The 20,027-nt window shown below is 51.5% G+C and overlaps 1 protein-coding gene across 1 annotated transcript; it reads right to left on the bottom strand.

Annotated features, from left to right (window-relative positions):
• Positions 1 to 2,676: 2,676 nt before the first annotated feature.
• On the bottom strand, positions 2,677 to 4,031 carry POU4F3 (POU class 4 homeobox 3). The gene is made up of 2 exons (XM_032197229.1): positions 3,857 to 4,031; positions 2,677 to 3,561 (listed from the first exon to the last, which is right to left on the bottom strand). The coding sequence occupies exons 1-2, from the start codon at positions 3,974 to 3,976 to the stop codon at positions 2,677 to 2,679; spliced, it is 1,005 nt and encodes a 334-aa protein (XP_032053120.1). The 5' UTR covers positions 3,977 to 4,031.
• Positions 4,032 to 20,027: the final 15,996 nt, after the last annotated feature.

The raw sequence follows: 20,027 nt of genomic DNA, 5'->3' as shown, positions 1-20,027 counted from the left end.
AAAAAGCCAGGGTGGAGCCGGTGCCCAGGGGCTCCCCAGGGGAAGGATGGAGCCAGGCACAGCCATGACCCTTCCCCGATCACCCCTTGGCTTTGTTTCCCAGCTTCAGGGCACAGCCCCCTACACCAGGAAGAAAATATGTGCTGTTACTTCGTGCCTCCTCAGCAACAAATACCAGTTCCAAACTATTCCCGCTGCAGTCAAAAGAACTTATTCCTCAGCTCCAGGAGGATCAGATGAGTTTCGTATTCAGTGTATGCACCTGGAGCTGGAGCTTTGACAGCCAAACCCAGTGAAAGACTTAGGCATCAACGGTGGTTAAAACAAAACGTACCTGAGCTCCAAGGAAAAACCCCAAGTGAAGCACTCAGGTCCTGTGTGTCACATCTGGGCAGAGCAAGGCACAGAACAGCACGTGGAGAGTAGAAAGAAACCTGGAATTCACAGAGAGTGAAACCTGGGCAAGGGGAATCATCTCAGCCTGAGCCACGGGGAGCTCCTCTCGGGGCAGCTGTCTCCGTGCGGAGAGGAACTGGGAGCAGAGGAGGACAAGCAAGAAGGATCAGGTGCCTCAGACCTCACTGGCCAGCACATGTGAAGGAGAGAAGGAGCACACGGGAGCTCTTGTTTCAGGGAGAGTAATTGTAGATTTTGAGGTCTAAAGTTCGTTTAGGAGTTGTTTTACATCTTTAAGCCATTTTTGGGACCTGGCCAAAAAGGACAAATGCAAAATTGTCACACAAACATGGGCAAAATAAGAACAGTCACAAAAAATAAAACCTCGTGGACACCTTTGCTGCTGTAAGAACAAGCACAATCCTATTTCCCTTCCAGAAGTGAACAGGTGAGAAGGGCACCACAGCTGCAGCGTAGGCTTAATAACTACCAGTGAGCGGAAACACAGGCTACGTGAGCTAAACCTGGCTGAGCTGGGTTTAACACAGGCTGGAGAGAATCGTACACCCGTCTGAGGGCAGCGCTAGGAGGCTTGAAGTTATTCCTGAGCCTTGCTGGAAGCCAAACGCCGTCAGGCTGCGACGTGCCGCCGGCAGCAGCACGGCCCGGGTGCGGTGCGGGTGCGGTGCGGGTGCGGGTGCGGGTGTGGGTGCGGGTGTGGGTGCGGGTGTGGGTGCGGGTGTTCCTCTCCGCGGCGCCCGGGCACCTCCTGTCCGGAGAGCTGCTGGCACCGGCCGCGGGCTGCGGGACGGGGGGCGGCGAGCTCAGCCCCGCAGCCCCCGGCAGCGCCCCGCGGGCTGCTCCCGGCCCGGCCCCGGCGGCTCGCACGGCCCGGCACGGACCGGGCGGCCCCGGCCCCCTCCCGGCGGCTCTCAGGGCACCGCAGCCCCGCGGGAGGCGCCGGCAGCCGTGAGCGGGAATGGGGCGAGGTGGAAACGGCTCTTACCTGGCCTTCCTACAGCACAGTGCCCGCTCCGAGCCCCGGCAGCGCCGCCGGCCCTGCCTCGGAGAGGATCTGCTGAAGTCCTAGTGGACGGCGGGGAAAAGATGCCGTCTGAATCGCCTTCTGCCCTTTTTATACTCCGGCAGGCGATTAATATTGCATCACCCTTATTTTAAATTTTCAGAACCCGCAATATAATGTAATGGCATGAGGGCATTTATTATTAAAGGACGTTTGATTGGGGGAAAATCATTGGGGCCGATTGGAAGCACCCGGAGCCAGGGAGCGTTCAGGCTTCCCGCGCCCCGCAATTAAAAGGCTGAGTTTGTCAGGGCGCTGCCTAATGGGGCAGGAGGGGGGGGCCCGGCTCCGCGGCTCGGTGTTTGTCACTCAGTGAAACGCCGAAGTGAAATATTCAGAAGAGCGCTTCCACCATTAATTTTTAATCGTTAAGGTGCTTCTGGGAATCATAAATAAAAGCCTTTTCCCCTCTTAAACAGCATCAGAAATGAACCCGCGGTAGGTGCTCTTTGGGTGAGTTTTTGTTCGAAGCCCGGCGGAGGGGCTGCGGCCCCGCGCGTAGCCGCGGCGGGCACCGGCACCGGGCACCGGGCACCGGGCACCGGCACCGGGCACAGGTCGCCCGTGCCGGGGGTGGCGGCGCCCACAGCACAACGGGGGCCCGGCGGGGCGAAGCCTGGTCCCGCTTCCCGGGGGAGTCGCACCGCCGGCGGCTTTTCGTTGTTCTCGCACTCGCGCACGTTTCCTTCGGTCCTCCCGGCGCCGTCCGCCCAGCTCGGGACACGAGAGGGAGCCAGAAAAGACACGGCCCCTTCGGGTTGAAAAATAAAGCCTTTATTCCAGAGTCGAGGTGGGGAAGAGCGCTCGTGCCGGAGCTCTCCGCGGAGGGTCGGGACGGGACGGGGCGGGCGGGACGCACAGACCGGGAGGGGCGCGGAGCGCGGCCGCGGGGCTCGGCTCCGGTGCGGGCGAGCCTCCGAAAGCCGCTCCTCGCTCCGCCACGCCGGGTCCGGGCACCGCGGAACGGCCCCGCTCGGCGGCCCGGCCCCGGCAGCCGTCGGTGCCGCGGGGCGGCGGAGCGGGGGGCTCGGGGCTGGGGCCGGGGCGCCTCGGCCGTGCCGGGGGGCTCGGGGGGGGGCTGGTGGCGGCCCGGCCCGCCCCGTCCGGGCGCTCGGCGGGGCCGCGCGGCCTCGCCCCGTCCCGTCCCGCCGCAGCCGCGGTGCGGAGCCGTCGGGGCGGCGGGGCCGGGGCCGCCGTCAGTGCACGGCCGAGTACTTCATGCGCTTCTGCTTCTGGCGCTGGTTGCAGAACCAGACGCGCACCACGTTCTTCTTGAGGTCCAGCTTCTCGGCGATGGCGGCGATCTTCTCGGAGGACGGCCGCGGCTGCAGCGCGAAGTAGGCCTCCAGCGAGCGCTTCTCGGGCGCGGCGATCGAGGTCCGCTTGCGCTTGCGCTCGGCGCCCGCGAAGAGCTCGGGCTTGGCGGCGCGGTCGCGGTGCGCGGCCTCGGCCTCCTCCAGCCAGGCCTGCAGCACCGGGCGCAGCGCCGTCATGTTGTTGTGCGACAGCGTCAGCGACTCGAAGCGGCAGATGGTGCTCTGGCTGAGCGAGCCCACGCCCGGGATCTTCAGGTTGGCCAGGGCCGCCCCCACGTCGGCCTGGGTCACCCCCAGCTTGATGCGGCGCTGCTTGAAGCGCTCGGCGAAGGCCTCGAGCTCGCGCGGGTCGGACTCCACGTCGGGCAGGCAGGGGGGCGCGGCGGGCAGCGGCGGCGCGGGGCCCCCCGGCGGGCCCATGCCCACGGCCAGGTGGCCCATGGCGCCCAGCGGGTGCGGCGGCAGCGGCGGCGGCACGGGCGGGGGCTCGGGCAGGCCGCCGACGGCCAGCGAGGGCGAGAGGTGCTCCAGGAGGTCGGCGTCCAGCGCCGGGTGCGCGGCGTGGTGCGGGTGCGAGGTGAGCGCCGCGGGGTGCGGCAGGGCGGCGGGGGCGGCCGAGGTGCAGGGGACGCTGCTCATGGTGTGGTAGGTGGCGTCCGGCTTGAAGGGGTGGCTCTTGCCGTGGGAGACGATATCGACGGCCGCCAGAGCCTCCGCGCGGGCCAGCAGGCTCTCATCAAAGCTTCCAAATATATTGCCCTGGAGCTGCGAGCAAGAATGCGCATAGTGGAGTCAGTGGGGAATACTGTCATCTCCGGATTAAAAACCTTGCCGAGCACAGAGATTCCTCCTCAAAGCTCAGGTCATAAAAATTAATATGAAGGCAGAAGCTTTGCTGGAAGAGACGTGTGGATCAGAGACGAGAGCGAGAGGGAGAGGGGAGAGGGGGGGAGAGAGAGGCTCGGAGATACGCGATTGTTCTGGTGACATGAAAAAAACATTAAGCGAGTGCCTGTCAAAAATTGTGCCTTAAAGCGGTAATTATGCTTAATCTACATACCTGCGGGGCTGGGAGGCAAACTCTGCGCATAGCCTCCGAGCTGGAGTGCAGGCTGGAGTACTTGGGCTCCTGGAGGGCAGCGTGCATGGTGAAGGGCTGCTTGGCGTTCATGGCCATCATCTTTGCACACCTCGCAGGTAGGCAGCCCGTGACATCGGCTCAGGGTTGTCTCTCTGCCTCGCCACTGTCAAAGTGAGCTATTTTCAATGACAGAGCTTCCCTCTCCGCGCCCGCTCGCGCCCCCCCCACCCGCTCCTTCACTCATCTTACACGCTGCCTGCCAGCCCCGGGCCCCGCGCAGGCGTGCTGCGGGGCGGCACCGGAGGGCACCGGCACCGGGGCAGCGCCGAGCCCCGCGCCCCGCAGCCCAGCCCCCGCGGCCGCCCGGACGCGCCGTCGGGGCCGGGCCGCTCACCGGCGTGGGGCGGAGGGGAGAAGAGGGGGGCGGCGGGCAGCCCCCGGCCGGGCAGGGCCGGGCAGGGCCGGCGGGGAGCGGAGGGGCCGCGCCCGCCGCCCTCGAAGCGCCCCGGCCGCAGCCCGGGAGCTGCCGCCGGCGGCGGCCGTCGGGGGGAGCGCCGGGCCCTGCCCGCCCGGCGAGAGGCCGGGGCAGCCCGCCAGGAGCGGCCGGGGGGCGCGGGGCAGCCGGTGCCGGGGGAACGGGGCGGCGGGGGCAAGTTTCTCCCCGACAGCGCGGAACACGGGCGAGGCCCGGCCAGGGCCCGGCGGCTCCTTGGACTCGGCCAGGAGGAGAGCAGAGCCCGCACCCCGGGCCCGGGCGCGGGAGGGCTCCCGCAGGGCCGCCGGTGCCGAGGTTCACACGAGGTTCCCGCACGGCTCACAGAGCCCCTGCAGCCCTGGCTGAGCACCGCACGAGCCGCTCGGCAAACTGGAAAGGCGGCGGCGCCCCCAGCTCCCCCCAGGCGCCGCCACAGCAAACGCCCCGCGCCGCCCAGGGAGCCGGGCTCGGGCTGCGCCCCCCGGGCAGCCCCGGTTCCCCCCCCCGCTGCCGGGCCCGTCCTGCGCCCCTCACTCGGGCAAATCTCCCCTGAAACCGGGGCCGCGGGGTCAGGCCCCGGGGCCGCAGTACGGCCGCGTTACACGGGAGGAGGGACCCGGGAGTAAAATTCCGCTGATTTCAGCGTTTGTCGGCGTTACGAGGGTACAACATTACGGGGGGGCGACATTTCCGTTGAGGTCAAGATAACGCAAGGAAATATTTCCATCGAGGAATTTGTTTTCATAGGAAACCGCGCGTGGGCAGACCGCGGGGCTTCCTAAACGTCGTGGGCGCAGCTTCAGGTCCCGGCAGGGCTCCGAGGCGCCCCGCGGCCGGGTCGGGAGGCTGCTGGGCGAGGTAAGCCCCTCGCAGGCTGCCCCGGGAATCCGAGCTGAGCCGTGCTCAGAGCAGGCAACTCCACTCCCAAGCGCCCCAAATAGGCTGGAGGTGGGCATAATTCTCCTTTGGAGCAGTTGCTTTATTTTCGATTTCTCATAATCGTCGCACATGGTCAGACGTGACACCTACCAGACTTGATGGTCCGTGAACTTAAGCATTTTGCAAGCGTGAAATTTCCCGTTCTTAAGCAAAAATAAAATCTACGCCCAGCTTTAGAGTTTCCAAGAGCTTTATGAGCCCTAATGCACACCGAACAAGAGCCAAAGGACGTGCTGGCTTGGTTTCCTGACAAGCTTGGATGCGGCCAGAGGAAAACAGAGGCACAGCTCCCGTGGGGAGATGCCCTTCGTTCAGGAGACACCCACATACCCCGAGTACACTCACAAAGTCCTGCCTCCACATCGCACAGCAAGGGACAATGAGGGCTAAGGGGGCAGCAGCCTGCTCGGTAACCCGCTCCAAGGAGAAAGTTGCACAGCCCCAGGCCGTACCCAGTGCTCTCCTCCCCGCGCCGACCGGGCACGGCGCAGGAAAAAACCCTTCCTCGCCGAACAGGCGGCCGGGGCGAGCCCCCCGAGGCCGGGAACGGGGCCGGGAACGGGGCCGGGAGCGGGACGGGCACAGGAACGGGCCGGGCCGGGCCGGGCCGGCAGCACCGCGGACAGCGGCCGGGCGCGGCGCGGCGCGGGTCGGGGCTGCAGGCACGGGGCTCGGCGGAGCAGCCTCCTGCCGTCGAGGGGGAGGCGGCGTGCTGCCGCACAGCTCCCTGCCCTGATTTATGATAAAAAATTTAAAGGAAATCATTTATATTTCAAAGGGCCTAAATAGCTGCATGAAAGTTTTATCTAAAGTGGCACCATATTTATAGGCAGCCCCGCTTTGGTGGAAGTAATTAATAGAGGGATAAATTTCAGACCTTTGTTTTGTTTGGAATCCTCCCTTTATTTAGGCCTGGCTGGTTAACGTAAATAAATAAGAGGATACAAGCAGAGTGCTGGACGTGAAGCTGGAGGTACTGCCTGCTCGCCAGAGCACGTCTCCACCCCCCCAGCTCCGAGAGCGTTTGCAGGGGGCCGATGCTCTCCTCTTCCGTCCCTCGGCTGTTGCCAGCCTTCCCTCTCGAGCACGGAGCTGCCGGAGCCCTCAGCGAGCTCCTTTTCCCATCCCGCGTGAAAGGGCAGGCGCTGCTCAGACGCTGCGCTGCAGCCAAGCGCCACGTGCTTGGATGGAGAGCTCGGGCTGGGGCGGTGCCGCAGCAGCACACCCCGAGAACGCAGCTTGCCGACTGCCCCTGGTAAGGACAGCCTTCCCCTTCCCCTTCCCCTTTCCCTTCCCCTTCCCCTTCCCTCCCGCAGGCAGCTGTTCTGAAAGAAACCGGACTGGGTAACCTAGCTGCCGAGCTCCCTTTAATTAAAGCTGTAAAATATTGATGCTCCTGGCCCCGTCTACTGACGTTACACCTTACAAACAGAGGAGAGAAGTCCAAAGGATAAACAATAACAAGTTAAAAGAGCCCAGATGGTTTGCCATCAGAAACTATCTGCAGACTCAAAGGTGTCACTGCAATAGATTTCAGAGATCATTCACCTACTGGTAAATAATTAATGGTAGTTCTGGAAGGAAAAAAAAACACCAGACCCATACCCTGATGAAACATCACTGGTGAGTCATTGAAAATCTGAAGGTAGAAGTCAGATTAAAAGCGTGCATTTTACCCGCCGTGCGGTCTTGTTCAGTGTCACAATTCAAAGATCATTACCCATTTTCCTAATACATCAAAATATTCTGTTCTCATTTAGAATTTAATTCAAAGCCCATCACAGTCAGCGAGTTGTCAATAGGCTCAGTTTCATTATATAATTGAGTTTAGGAATTATGTAGTAAACGCTTACACAGGACTGACGGAAAGCTTTGAAATACAGCAGTATGTTATTTAACCACAGGTCGTTCTCATATATTCTCTACAATGGGCTGTAAATAGCACTACTTAACACCATCACAAAGCCAAAATGACCCATGAAAATTTCCTCAACTGCGATTTACAACAACCACATAATTTCCTGCAAACCCAAAAGCATACTGCTGTGATAGTTTACATTTCAAGATGCACGAGCGAGCTGAAGCACGCATACCAAACACAAAGATGTTTTCCTTGTCCTCACTGGGTGAACACAATAGTTTATACCTGCCTTCTGCTTCCTACCATGGAAAACTAGATCCCCTGCCCTGGCCACGAAGAAGCCTGAAAGGGGAGGATTTCTTTGTTAGTCCCTAGTATTTTTCTTTACTGTGCATCTGAAAATTATGTCTGTTTTAGAAATAATATTTTTCATTTTTCATTCAAGATTCAAGTCATAAGTTCTTTTTGCTGAGATGCAGCGTCTTATCACAAATTGTCTGCTTGGAGGAGGAGTGAAGAGTGCTGACTTGTGCAGGTTCCTGCAGAACCTGGGTTTACGAAGCACATTTCCAGCCCCATGAATGAGCAAGCAACGCTGCACACAGCATGATATGGCTGTTCCACTGCACAATCTGATCGAGGAAATATCTAGGATTACCCAGACAGTCAATTATTCATCAGCTAAACGGCCAAGCATCAATTACCTGGCTTGATTCTCTTATTCATTAAGGAGATTGAAGAGCCCAACTTAACAAAGCAAAAAGAAAGTTGCTAAGTTACAGGAGCTGCCCGGCTCAGTAGCGAGGCCGCACAGTGTCAGACTTCCAAAGGAAACCGGCCTAAAGAGAGGAAGTCTCTCAGGCTATAGGGTAACACTCCCAGCGCTCGGGTTTAGGAAGCCCATACCTCCACAGGGTTGAAAGCAACAGGGGGTTCTGCAGAGACAGGGCTTTGCTGGAGGCTTACCTCCACCTCTGCACAGCGAGACGTCACCCGGGGCCTTGACTCAGGAGAGCTTGAGAAAACAAGAGGTGGTGAGAGGGTATTTTAGAGAGGAGCTTGAGGGGTTAGGGAAGGACTGGCCTCATCCTGGGAAGCTTTTAATTGAGGTGTGGGTGGGATGGAAACTGGTCCCGTGTCGGCACAGAAGGCTGTGAGTGGTGTCACCACGAAGCTGCCACTCGGCAGATAGCCTCGGCAAGGTCCTGCACCAGTGACACCTCACACCAGGTTCCAAGACAAAACACATCCCTCCTTTCAGCTGGGCTTCCCAGCTCTCCTGCTCCCCGCTGTGCCCGGGTCCCCACGTCCCGCTGCCGAGGCAGGGAGAGCCGGGGGGCTGCAGGGCTGGGGGGCTGCAGGGCTCCTGCAGGGGCAGCCAAGGTGCGCAGGGAGGGCTGGCTGCACAGCCAAAGGCACAGCCCGCTGCCGTTCAGCAGCACATCCCTCACCCCTCTGGTGAAACCCCGCAGGTTTAAATTGCTTAATGATGCCCAACACTAAAAACAAATGAACATTTCCAGTGCGTGTTTGATGTGCAGCCCCGCTGCACCTGGGGCCTGTCTGAGCAGCCTGGGGCACGGTGCAGGAGGGTAAAGGATCCCGGCGATGCTGGTGTGTGGAGAAGCAGGAGGAGAACCTGGGCTTTGTCTCGTCGCTGTGCTTGACAGGAGGCACAAGCAGCCGCGCCTGTACGGTAAGGACCTTCAGCAGGACACACAGCTCCAGCTGACAGACAGCCTACCCTGAAGCTTGCTGGAGCTTGGGAGAGAGTAATTAGAATAAATTAACAGTCAGAAAACTGTAAGCACGTACAGTAACACAGCCGATGACACTTTCTCAACCGTCCTGTGACTGCCAGACCACTCTTTCTTTAAGGGGATTTGAGAGAGTGATACAGGGCGTAGCATCTTGATGAGACGAGCAAGGTTCTTACTAAACGGGTTTCCAGTAAGTACTTGTCTCATCATCAGTATTGATCTTCTCTGGTAGGGAGCCTTCCCGGGCCATATAATTCAGCTGACATCACCGAAGCGGATCAATGCCGTGTGCTCCGAGCAAGGGCCTTCCTTGGGCAGCTGGGTGGCTCCCTGTTCTGACGCTGCCCCGCGTCCCCTGGATGTCACTCACGTCCCTGCGAGTGCTGCCTGGGCGCTGGCGGCAGTGCAGGAGCCGCAGTGTGCGGTGCTGCAGCGGGTGGCTGCCCTGGGGCACGCTGCCGAGTGAGGAGCAGAACAGGAGGGCCCTGACAGCAAAAATCTAAATTAAAATTGGATGTGAAATTGGATTTTAATTGGCCATTTTATCTCACTAGATATGAAACAGACATACAATAATAATAAATAGATTAATTGATAGGTCCATTAATATTATTAAAAGTTTCCTTTAGACACCATCAGGTGAGATTTTTTTTTTAATGTAAGAATCAGGGGGCTCACATTTGCTTGAATATGGAATATTCAAATGGTAACCCATAGGAATGTGCTCTTCAGAAATAATAATAGAACTTCTTTCCAAAAAGAGAAATGAGGAAATACTTGTGATGTCCATGCTGTTTAAATTAAATTATTAAGGCTCTCTCTCACCTTCTGTGGTTTAAAACAAAACAAACAAAAACTTTTGCCTTTTTAAATTTTCCTTCCATCTAGATACATGCAGGGGAGCCATCAGAAATCCAAGTTCTGGCTACATTAGTGATTACAGACAGGGGGCATGGACAGTCCTAGAAGGCTAGGTAAGGTGTTTGCAGGTATTCCTAGAAAAAAATATTATGGCCGTATTAGAAAATTAAAAGGGCCAAAGCTACACTGCAGCACTGAAATGCTTGGGTGATGGGAGGTAAGCAGCGTAAACATCCTGTCTTCCAACTGCACGACTTGGGAAACTGACGCAATCTTATTTCTGAATTTTTCAGTAAACAAGGTTTTGATTTGAGGTAACAGGGATGCAGGATGCCAGACAGTTCATGCTAGCTGGGAGGTCTTCCTTGTACTCATTTGTAATGTGCATGAATTATAGAACTTGTTTCTTGTATCTTTCCCTGAAATTAAAATTGTAACAAAGCAGACTTCTGTGCTTGTTAAAAATAAAACCTATCTATTTCTGATGAAGATAATATGAGCAACACAACGATATTTTCCAAGGCGGGAGGAGAGCAGAGTGCTTATCTGTCAGGCATCTCTTTCTTCTTATATTTGCTCCTAATTCTAGAAATACATCTAAATGTAGTCTAACAAGACTCTGTTCCACAAGAAATTAATGAGGAACAAACATTAATTATTCATGCCCTGAAACAGTAGGTCTGCTAATGTTTCTGCTAATCAACAAGTCAAACAGCTGTATCTTTGCAAGGGCAATCTTGGGGAGTATGAAGAAAGAGCAACATTGATCCTCTTTACTGGACTGCCCCCAAAGTTTTCTTCTAAGCTCTTGCATTTCCCTAGCACAAATCCAAGATTCCTGCTGCTTTCTAATGACGTGCATTGTAATGGGACTGAATCGAAATATATTCCAGCAAAACATCACCTCTGACTTGACACGACTCTGCTGGGGAGGCTACTGGGAACTCCTGTGCTGACTTCACTGACCTGGATTCAGCCCTACATAGGGAAAGTGAAGGGAATGAGCCAAGGAAAACCAACCAACCAACCAACCAGAAAAAGGAACAACAGGTTCAGCTGCACGGGTCTGAAGCAGAGACTGAACAATGGAACAAAAGCTTCGTTTCTGGTCTTCTGAATCCCAGCTCCAGGTCAGAAGGCTCTTTGCATTATCTAAAATACAGCAACACACAGGGAACATCCGACAACATGAAAAATGAAAACTGTAAACAGGTTTTAAGGTCCCTTCCAACCTAAGCCATTCTATGGATCTATGTTTTTTAGGGCTTACTTTTCCTGCAGTCACCTTTATTTAGGTGAATGTAGTGAAACGAACCTAGGCAAATGTCTAAACAGTGGCATTTTGTAACAGAACACACTTAAAAATTAATAGCTTGGTTTGGAAAACAATAAAATAAATGGAAGCATAGTTAGAAAACAAGCTGCCTTCAGACAAGAGCTTAAGATATTAAACAAAATTTAAAAATGTATTTCCTTCAAAGGAGTAAAGATTATGTAGCCAGGAAAGGACTTAGAATCCTCCCGCTTTGCCCAGATTCACTGGCCTGAAGCTGTGCTTTTGGTCGCTGTGAGACTGTTTATTGCTTGAACAAAAGCAGCATGGGGACTGCTCAACGTGTGTTTAAGCAGACACTCCTAGGCAGCCTCCGTCTGATTCAGCAAGCAGTGTTTGCCTCCACATCCGGCTAAAGGAGCCACAGAAAGCATATGGTGGAAAAACTTGTGAAATTACACTAGCCAGCAAAATTCAGCAACAAGCAAGTTCAAGCAAACAGTGCCAGAGAAAGCAGTTTAGCATCCTCAGGCATTCCCTCCAACATTACCCGTTTGCCTCATATTTACCACATTTTGGCCATCATCCACAAGCTAGAAAGAACAAATATTTCCACTTCATTAATAAGCAATCCATGATAATTAACATAAAGATGAGAAAAACTACATGTTTCTGTAGGAGAAAAAAAAATCAAAACCTTTTGAATGCTGAGAGGCAGCTTTGCACTCCCCCCTTTAAATGGCTTCTGAAACATTGCAAATCGTGTTGAAGCACCGTGAGTTCAGGACTCAGCCTCACACACATCCTCAGTGCCAATGAGTTTCCACAAACCAAAGGGATTTTATGACTTGTCCTTACTATAAAACCTCTCATCTATGCGTCCAACACAGCTGGAAATTCCATCAGCATTGCTGCATCTTAAAACTAGCCCAAGGAGCAGGTCAAGCTGCTTAAATCCTGCCTCCACATCACAGGCTCCATATCATAGCTGGCGCTGCAGCAAGCAACGCACTTTCCTCCCAGGATCCCCAGACGAGCTGGTTATCAGTTTAATGACCAAACCCATAGCACATTCCTGCTCCTATGCTCCAGCAAACAATTTTCCATCACATGTGCCTTGGGAATCGTTCTGAATTTGTTCCAGTTGTACAAAGCACTATGGGACCCCACACCGAGGATTACGTGTTGTGTCCAGGAGGGAACGTTTGTCAAGATCTGCACCCCTGAAAGCTACTGATAGCCCACAGGCTGAAAATTATAGGGAGCATGGATGTCTGGGAGGTGGTGGATGCTTGTGTGCCCTGTAGCTCTATAAAATTATTCAGCTTTGTGCTGCCTTCACATTCCTTTTACATTAATGCTCTCTGAAATCTTCATTAAAATTTGAAATTAAAATGTAACAATCAGAGGGGGATGGGGAGAAATCCTGTCACCTGACATTAAACTCATCCCTTCATCCATTTACATTTCCTGGATTTTTAATTAAAGAAGTCACACCAACCGCTATATCAGAGTTTGGGGAAAACAAATTGTCACTGGCCAAAGCGTGCATGTGTTAGCTACACTCCCTCAGCAAGCCCCACGTACGGTGTCGGTGTTGACAAGCCAAAGTTTCCTCTGCCACTTAGCTATGTTTTATTGAAGAGGCAGCTCTGCAGGGCCACGTCGCTGGCAGCGCCTGCTGTACACACACCAGCTGAATTCCCTTTGCCACCGCAGATGCTCTACGGCTGCGTGCATTACGCTGTATTTTTAGAAGCTCTGCATGTCGTCTTCCGTGTGACATCTCTTTGCTTCTTGCATAGTTTTTCACCTATCAAACCCACCAAGAAGCCTTGTTGTGATCAGGCAAAGAAAAAACTTAAGTTCCTAAGTAACTTTACATTTAGAGGAAAACACCCCACCTAGAAAGCCCTATGGGCAAGAAATATTTCCAAAGCAGCAAAAAGTTTATGTATAAAAACCTCCCCTTCGATGCGAGGTCTATCACACCGCCTGTTTTCCCAAGCTCTTCTGCTGAATTGTGTACCGGGATGAAAATATTGTCTTTCCCGTAGGTGAACACGCACACCCCTGCACTGTCCTTCCCTGCAGCCACTGCTGCCTGCGGCCCGGCTCCAGGGGCTGGAGGGGCTGCAGGGCCAGGCTGGCCACCAGGACACGCCGCCCGTGCTCCTGCAGGTCAGTCCCTCTCCGACCAGGTCTGCCCCACTCCAGCTAAGATAACATATACAAATATGCAAATGCACGTGTACTCGTGTGTGCAAATATGTACATGTTTATATGCACATGTAAACATATGGAGTGCTGAAATCTCAGAGGCATTAGTGTAGCACTGATGCGATTTTGATCCCATCCTTCTTTTGTTGCTGCTCCCACCTCGCTGCTGTCCCCGCTTGTTGGTTTAATGCCACGTCCATACCAGACAGCACTGCTCGCTCAGAGAGGCTGCACTGGTGCTGGGGCAGCAGTGACAGGCCTGTGGTGAAAGGAAACTGTGGGGCTGGTACCAGCTCCTGATAATCTGCATGTAACTAGAAAAATAAAGGAACAACCTGACTGCAAAGCGGACCTGGTGCTCCACATTACATAACACACAGTGGCCGCATTATAGTTAAGGTAAGTCTCTCAGCAGAACTTCCCGTGGTGACCTTTCCACACGAGCAGCACCAGGCTGAAGTTTTCAAGCCTGTAAGCACACAGCTCTGCTGCTTGAACAAACGGACTAAGGAAGAAGAAATTCACACCGAGCAAACAGGAATCAGAAACAGACCAGGAGCCCCTTCCCTTTAGGAGGAATTTAGTTCAAGGAAGCCCAAGCCACGTATAAGAACTCCTCAGGCTGACAGGTAACAAGCTGAGCTCGGAGAATTCAGCTCATGACAGACTTTTCTACCCAGCAGCCCAGGACACCCGCAGAGCACAAAACGTCTCTGCCTGGGGAGAGCCCCACGCTGTGCAGGTCCCCACCGCACACTGTGCCCGTCCCCACGCTCTGCCTGGAAGCCGACCCCGCTGCCCCGCACCTTCAGCGGTGCCTGTCTCAGCGGTGCTGCTGTGCCACCTCCTGTGGAAAGCGTTATGCTTCCTGCACAGAAAGTTTAGGTTTCCAGGGAACACTTATATGTGAGGGTTGCCAGAAACGTGCTCCCAGGGAGCTGCAAAGTTGCAGAGGAGGTGTTGGCTCCTCTCAAAGCCAGTCAGAGCTCAGACAACTGAGAGAAGTGTTTAACAGCAGCTCACTGAAGCATAGCAGCGTAAGAAGCATGCCTAGGGCAACACTCAGGCATCTTGAGGCGTAACCATGGGCAGGAGCTTGTTTCCTGTGTGGAAGCAGGTTCAGCAGCACCGACCAAGGCAGCACCGAGACTCGCAGGGTCTGCCTTCCCCACTGGGCTGCCTCCAAGGGTGACCGTCCCTCCTCCCAGCTCCTGCAACAGCCCCAGATGTCGCTACGCCAACTGCTGTGCTAGGAAACGAGGGCAGCGGTGCTGGGGCTACACTGCAGCAGCAGTGCCTGGCACAGGGAGAGGGGAACCTTTGTTCTCCGTAAGGTCTGTGCCCCTGCTTGTGGAGTAAGCAAGGAGGCTCTGGCCCAAACCGTGCAAAGGCTTGCATTGCTAATTGTAAAAATACTTTCTTATAGGCCTAAATACGTGTCAAGTTACACATACGTCTATCACGATTTATACTTTTCTAATATGGGTATCAGAAGTTGGAAATTTGCTTGTTAGAGAACTCCTCGTCACTTTTCTTTGACCTACAGATAACCCAAAGTCACATTAAAAAGTGAAAACGAAGGGTGGATGAAATTGTTTGACATATCTTTAGCCACCAGAGACCACGCAGAGGTACATTATATTGAGTTGACTCCAAATAATTTTCACATGAATTACTAAAGTGCCAGAAATGTATAATTTATTACCATTTAAATAAATCACGGAGCAGAAGTGCTTTAAGGCTACCAGTATAACATGCGCAGACTAGATAGACTACATTTACCTCAGAAGTACCGTGGAGCTTTACCACACTCACACGACCAAGGCAAAGAGCAGAGGAGGTTTGGCTCCTAAACAAATCAAACCAACGATACCAGCAACCCAGCCACTGAGCGGCAGAGGAAAGCTGCTGTGCTCCGCTCTTCTTTTGAGAGGCGGCCAGAGTGAAAATTATCATTTCTTGTAGTGTCAAAAGGGTCCTGCCTCATGTGTGCAATATTCAGTATTTGTGCAATCACAAGTTTAAAAACCACAACATCAGCTTTTTCTATTAATATGATTTTTTGGGTCATATGAAAGCTGCAAGATCACAGCTGAATATGTTTATAAACTTTCAATTTATGCCAGGGTTAAAAACAAGACATCAAGGAGGAAAATATTGAAAAAACACAGCAGCATATAAAAATCTGTATCATCATAACTGAGTTTCCTATTGTGAAAGCGCATGTAAGATCAAATTGAAAACAAAGCAAGCAGACAAATCACAGTAAAATGCATTAGATTTGGATGAACATTGCTAGGGTCACAGAAGATATTGCTTTAAAATATATTTATCCTGGGATTAACATAAATCCTGTGTTACATGGTTTCCAATAAATTTTCTGCATCTCCCTTCTTCCCCAGAGATGCAATCCACCGTGCAGGCGGGGACGGATGAAGCTAGGGGCGAGACTCGAGACACCAGCCAAGCAGCCCGCTGGCAGCGCTGCTGCACTCACCTCTCTGCAGGCCTGCACGAACCTGGACGGGCAGGGAATAGGCACAGGTGTCCCTCTGGAAACCTCTCCCCCCAGTCATTGCTGCTCAAGGTCCAAATGACACAAAAAACCAACACCAGCCAGCAGAGGGGAGGGCACGGCCCGACGGGCTCACCCCTGCCACAGCCTGGCATTGGCGGGCCTGCGTTGGGGGTGCTTGGGGCACCAAACGAGGTGCCCCTGCCTGACAGGGGCATGAGAACACAGGCTGTACTCACCTATCCTCAGGCGGTGTTGGACACTGGCCGAGCCCTTCATCCTTATTGCAAAAGTCCCAACTAACCCCCAAAAGCCTCAGCAGGGATGAGCAGAGGGCAGTGAAAATGCTGTGGGGTAGGCACCGGGTGGGAGGAGGGCATGGAGGGGCACAGGCACCGGACACCTGTAACTGCAGGAGGTGGAGGAAACTGCTGGCCCCCGACTTGTAAGTGGAAAAACTGTAAGCTGATGAGCTCCAGCAGCCGAATGCCAATGTAATATGCTCACAGTTTTATAAGAAAATAAACCTTGGGCTGCACCCTGTTCGGAGCAACCCCCACCACTCCAGACGAAGCAGCTATCGAGGCGCTGCGGGGCACAGCTCCGTGTGCAGGCCTGGGACAAGCCGCTGAGGGGAAACGCTCCGTTCGTGCAGCTGTCTGACTTTTAACCGAGTGATGTGAACTCAGTTCCGATATTCACAATGTGCAGATACCTAATGATGCAGATTTCTAACAGCAGCAACAAGTTCAGATAAACATTAGGTTCTGGTGCTTCTAACTGCCGGTTGCATCCGTCTCCAACGGGGGGAACACCCGAGGGATGCTGAAGCACCTCAGGTGCCGCGGAGCAGTTCCCGGCCTTCTCCTGCCCTCTGCAGGGGAGCTTCACCAATGCCAGGTGAGGTTCTCCAGCCTACACGGCTCACCCGCTTACACCTGGCTCCTACAGCTGAAGGGAAGGCCCCCGGATGGAGGTCAAAGCCCTTTGAACACTTCCCTGGCGCAGGCACTTTCTGTCGCCTGCACCCCCCACCCGTACCTCAGGGCACTTCTGTACCTCAGGGCACTTTTCTGGGAGCTGCTGAACCTCGCGGGGTGAGTGCCCGATGCCAAGCACCACGCTGTTGCTGTTGTCCCTCACTGGCTTCCCCCATCTGGCTCCCACCTGCAGAGCCACAAGCCCTGGGTCTAGCACAGATCAATCTACCTTAAAATTAACCAGCATCAGCCGGAAACACTCCAGGGGCAATTCTGAGGAAAAAAGAGAAAAACCTCTATTGAAACCAATGGTGGCACGTTGGTCACCGCAACTGTGGATCCATCATAGAAGTAAACAAATAAACAAACAGAAAACCAGCAGCGCAAGTGCACCAAAGTGTTCTTTAGAGGAAGTGGAATAGTAAAAACTGGCATAGCTCACTTGTTTAACTGCCTACAGAGTCCTCACACCTAAGAAAGGTTTCAGGTTCTCATCGCTTTCTCCTCAAGGACAGACCCCAAGCCCAGCATTCTGCACCGTGCTGCTCGGCCAGCTGGAGCCGGGACGCCGGGAAGGCTGCTGCTGGCACCGGCCAACACCAGGCAAACCATTTCACCATCTTCAGCCGCACGCTTGTGTCAGTACTCCTGACAAGAAGCAGAAAGGTGTTACACTACCAACGGATACATTGGATACACAAGACAGAACTGGATCCCACGATTCAAGAAAAATTAAAATTATATTACCATATTTAGGAAACCTCTCTATATACAATTACTATTGAATTTCATACAGACAGAAGTGTAACTACCATATTAGGCCAAGAACCTCTTCTTAGAGCAACAATTTACCTTTATGTATTCGTTCAGCTAAAGCAGTTACTTGGCGTACCTTTCTTTAAAATGGCTGAAATTCCTTTCCGTTGATTTAGTCACATCCTACTAAAACATAGTTCTTTCCTTAATAGGGAAAATTTAAATATTTGAAAAAGGCAGGGAAAAAATTATCCAAAGCCACATATGTACACAAATAGAAAATGCTATTCTCCTTTCTTGATTTATTTTTATTTTTTTTTTTTTTGCTATTAAGATTAATTTTGATCATACAGAAAAATGCTTTTTTTTTTTTTTTTTTTTTTTAAAGGAAAAAATATTTCCCATTCAAAGTCTAGACTCCATTTCTTCAAGGGATTTTATTGCCTCTTGCAAAATAATGAGGATAAGTTGGTGATTGATTATTTATATTATACACAGGAAAGCGGACTGTGGAAGGATTCTAAAATTAAATTGACAATGAAAATAGGGCAAAAGGCATAGGTTTATCATGAGAACTCTGTTCTACGATAACAAAAAGCCAGTTCATGTTCTAAAACATTTATATTGCAGACCACAGAGATGAGAGAGAGAGAGAGAGAGAGAGAGAGAGAGAGAAAGTATAATCACAACAATTAAATGTACTAGCAGGTTCCTTCCACTCCTCCCCCTATCCCTCAGAATGAACGCAGTGAAGAAAGGAGGGAGGGAAAAAAAAAAATCACATCCCTGTAAAACGTCTCTTTCCAAAAGTCTTATTGCAGCACACCAACAATCCAGGTTAAAAAAAAAAAAAAAAAAAAAAAAGGAATGTGAGAAAAGTGTAAGAAAAGATCACAAATGTTTACATTCATGAAAACAAGATTGAAAGGGAAGGGAATAAGAGGAAGTAGAATAAGAGAAAAAAAAAGAAGGAAAGACCAAAGATAAAGTTAATGATAAACAGAGTAAAAGAATAAATTAGTTTTCAGACCAAAATGCTGAGGGGTTAAAGATTGCATTTATACAATTTTTGGTTTTGCACTCGCTATTTTCAATAACCCAGCAATACTGGAAATCTGTAAAAGAGACCATGGAATCCACTGTAATCTATAAAACAGTCGTCTTTTCATATTAGAATTTTGAACTGTCCCCAGAGCGTAACATTGTCTTTACTGGAACTCTGCTCCCACTTAAATATGACTAGGGCTTATCACCTGTGTCTTCTCCCAACAAGTTAGCTATCTTAATCTGCACCATTTCAGAGCACTGAAGCACTTGATTTTTCTCCTACCTGATTCAGCAATTACTAATGAACATTCACTATTAAGCAAAATAAACTTGCTTGCATTCTCCACATATAAATACCCTTCACACATACTTCCAGAAAAAAAAAGTGATAACGCTCTTTTTGTGATAATTGTATTTTTTTTTTGAATGGTTCTGCTGTCCAATTTATTTAAGTTAGTTTTCATTTTTTTCTAAATCTTGAACCATTCCATAGTATATCTTTATTGCAAAAATTCAACATGCATCTTAGAAATTCAGATTGTAATCAATAAAACAAACATTACATATATGAATTTAAATGTATAAACAGTTAGAAATTCAACAATATCTCCTATTATACTATTACACAAGTTCACAATTTTGTAAAAACTATAGTACAAGTTTACTATACACCAAGAGGAACTTTATTCCTTTTCACATGATTTTGCTAAGGAAAAAAAAGTGTTGGGATTTTCCACAATAAGCAGGCAACTGTTTTCATATTTATCCTTTTAACTGTTGGGGTTTTGTTCTTTCTGCTTAGCTTAATTAGATAATGAAAGGGAGGTAAGTATAATTCTATGTAACAGATAATTTCTTTTCCTATCGCATACACTTTCAGTGTTCATACACTATGCTTAGACTGGTAACATCTTATTATACATGTCCTGTAAATATACTTGCTGGTGTACAGAAGTCCCAGTGTTGATTATAAGTTCTATCTAATGTACTCTCTGAAGTTCATTAATTTCACAATAAAATGTTACCATAAAGCAAGCTGTACTGTCATGTTACCTATTAAAATAAACAAAAAACACACGCAAAAAAAAAAGAACAGTTTAATATTGCCTAGTACATACATCCTAAGGTACAGGGAGATAAGCTTTGGCAAAATGAAGGTCACTTTCAAGCATCTTTTCTACTCCTTAAACACCGCAAGTCAGATACTGCTATGCTGCCCATCACTTAAATCCCCAATAATATAATAATAGCATGCTTTCAATACACAAGCTGAGTTCAGAGGCACAACTCATTTTTGTGCCTCAGCATTTACAAATCATGTTTGGGATGTCACTTGAGGATTTATGTAAGCCTGCCAATGTGTACTCTAAAGGGAAAAAAAAAAAGTAATCATGTGAAGCTCTCCAAAAATCATTAAATAAAGCTACCACAGTCGCTTACTTCCTGTCTTGCCCAACTTGAAA

This window comes from Aythya fuligula, chromosome 14 (genome assembly GCF_009819795.1).
Source record: "Aythya fuligula isolate bAytFul2 chromosome 14, bAytFul2.pri, whole genome shotgun sequence".
Classification (NCBI taxonomy): domain Eukaryota; kingdom Metazoa; phylum Chordata; class Aves; order Anseriformes; family Anatidae; genus Aythya; species Aythya fuligula.
The sequence above is the reverse complement of the archived record's forward strand: the minus strand, read 5'-3'. Positions and strand labels throughout refer to the sequence as shown.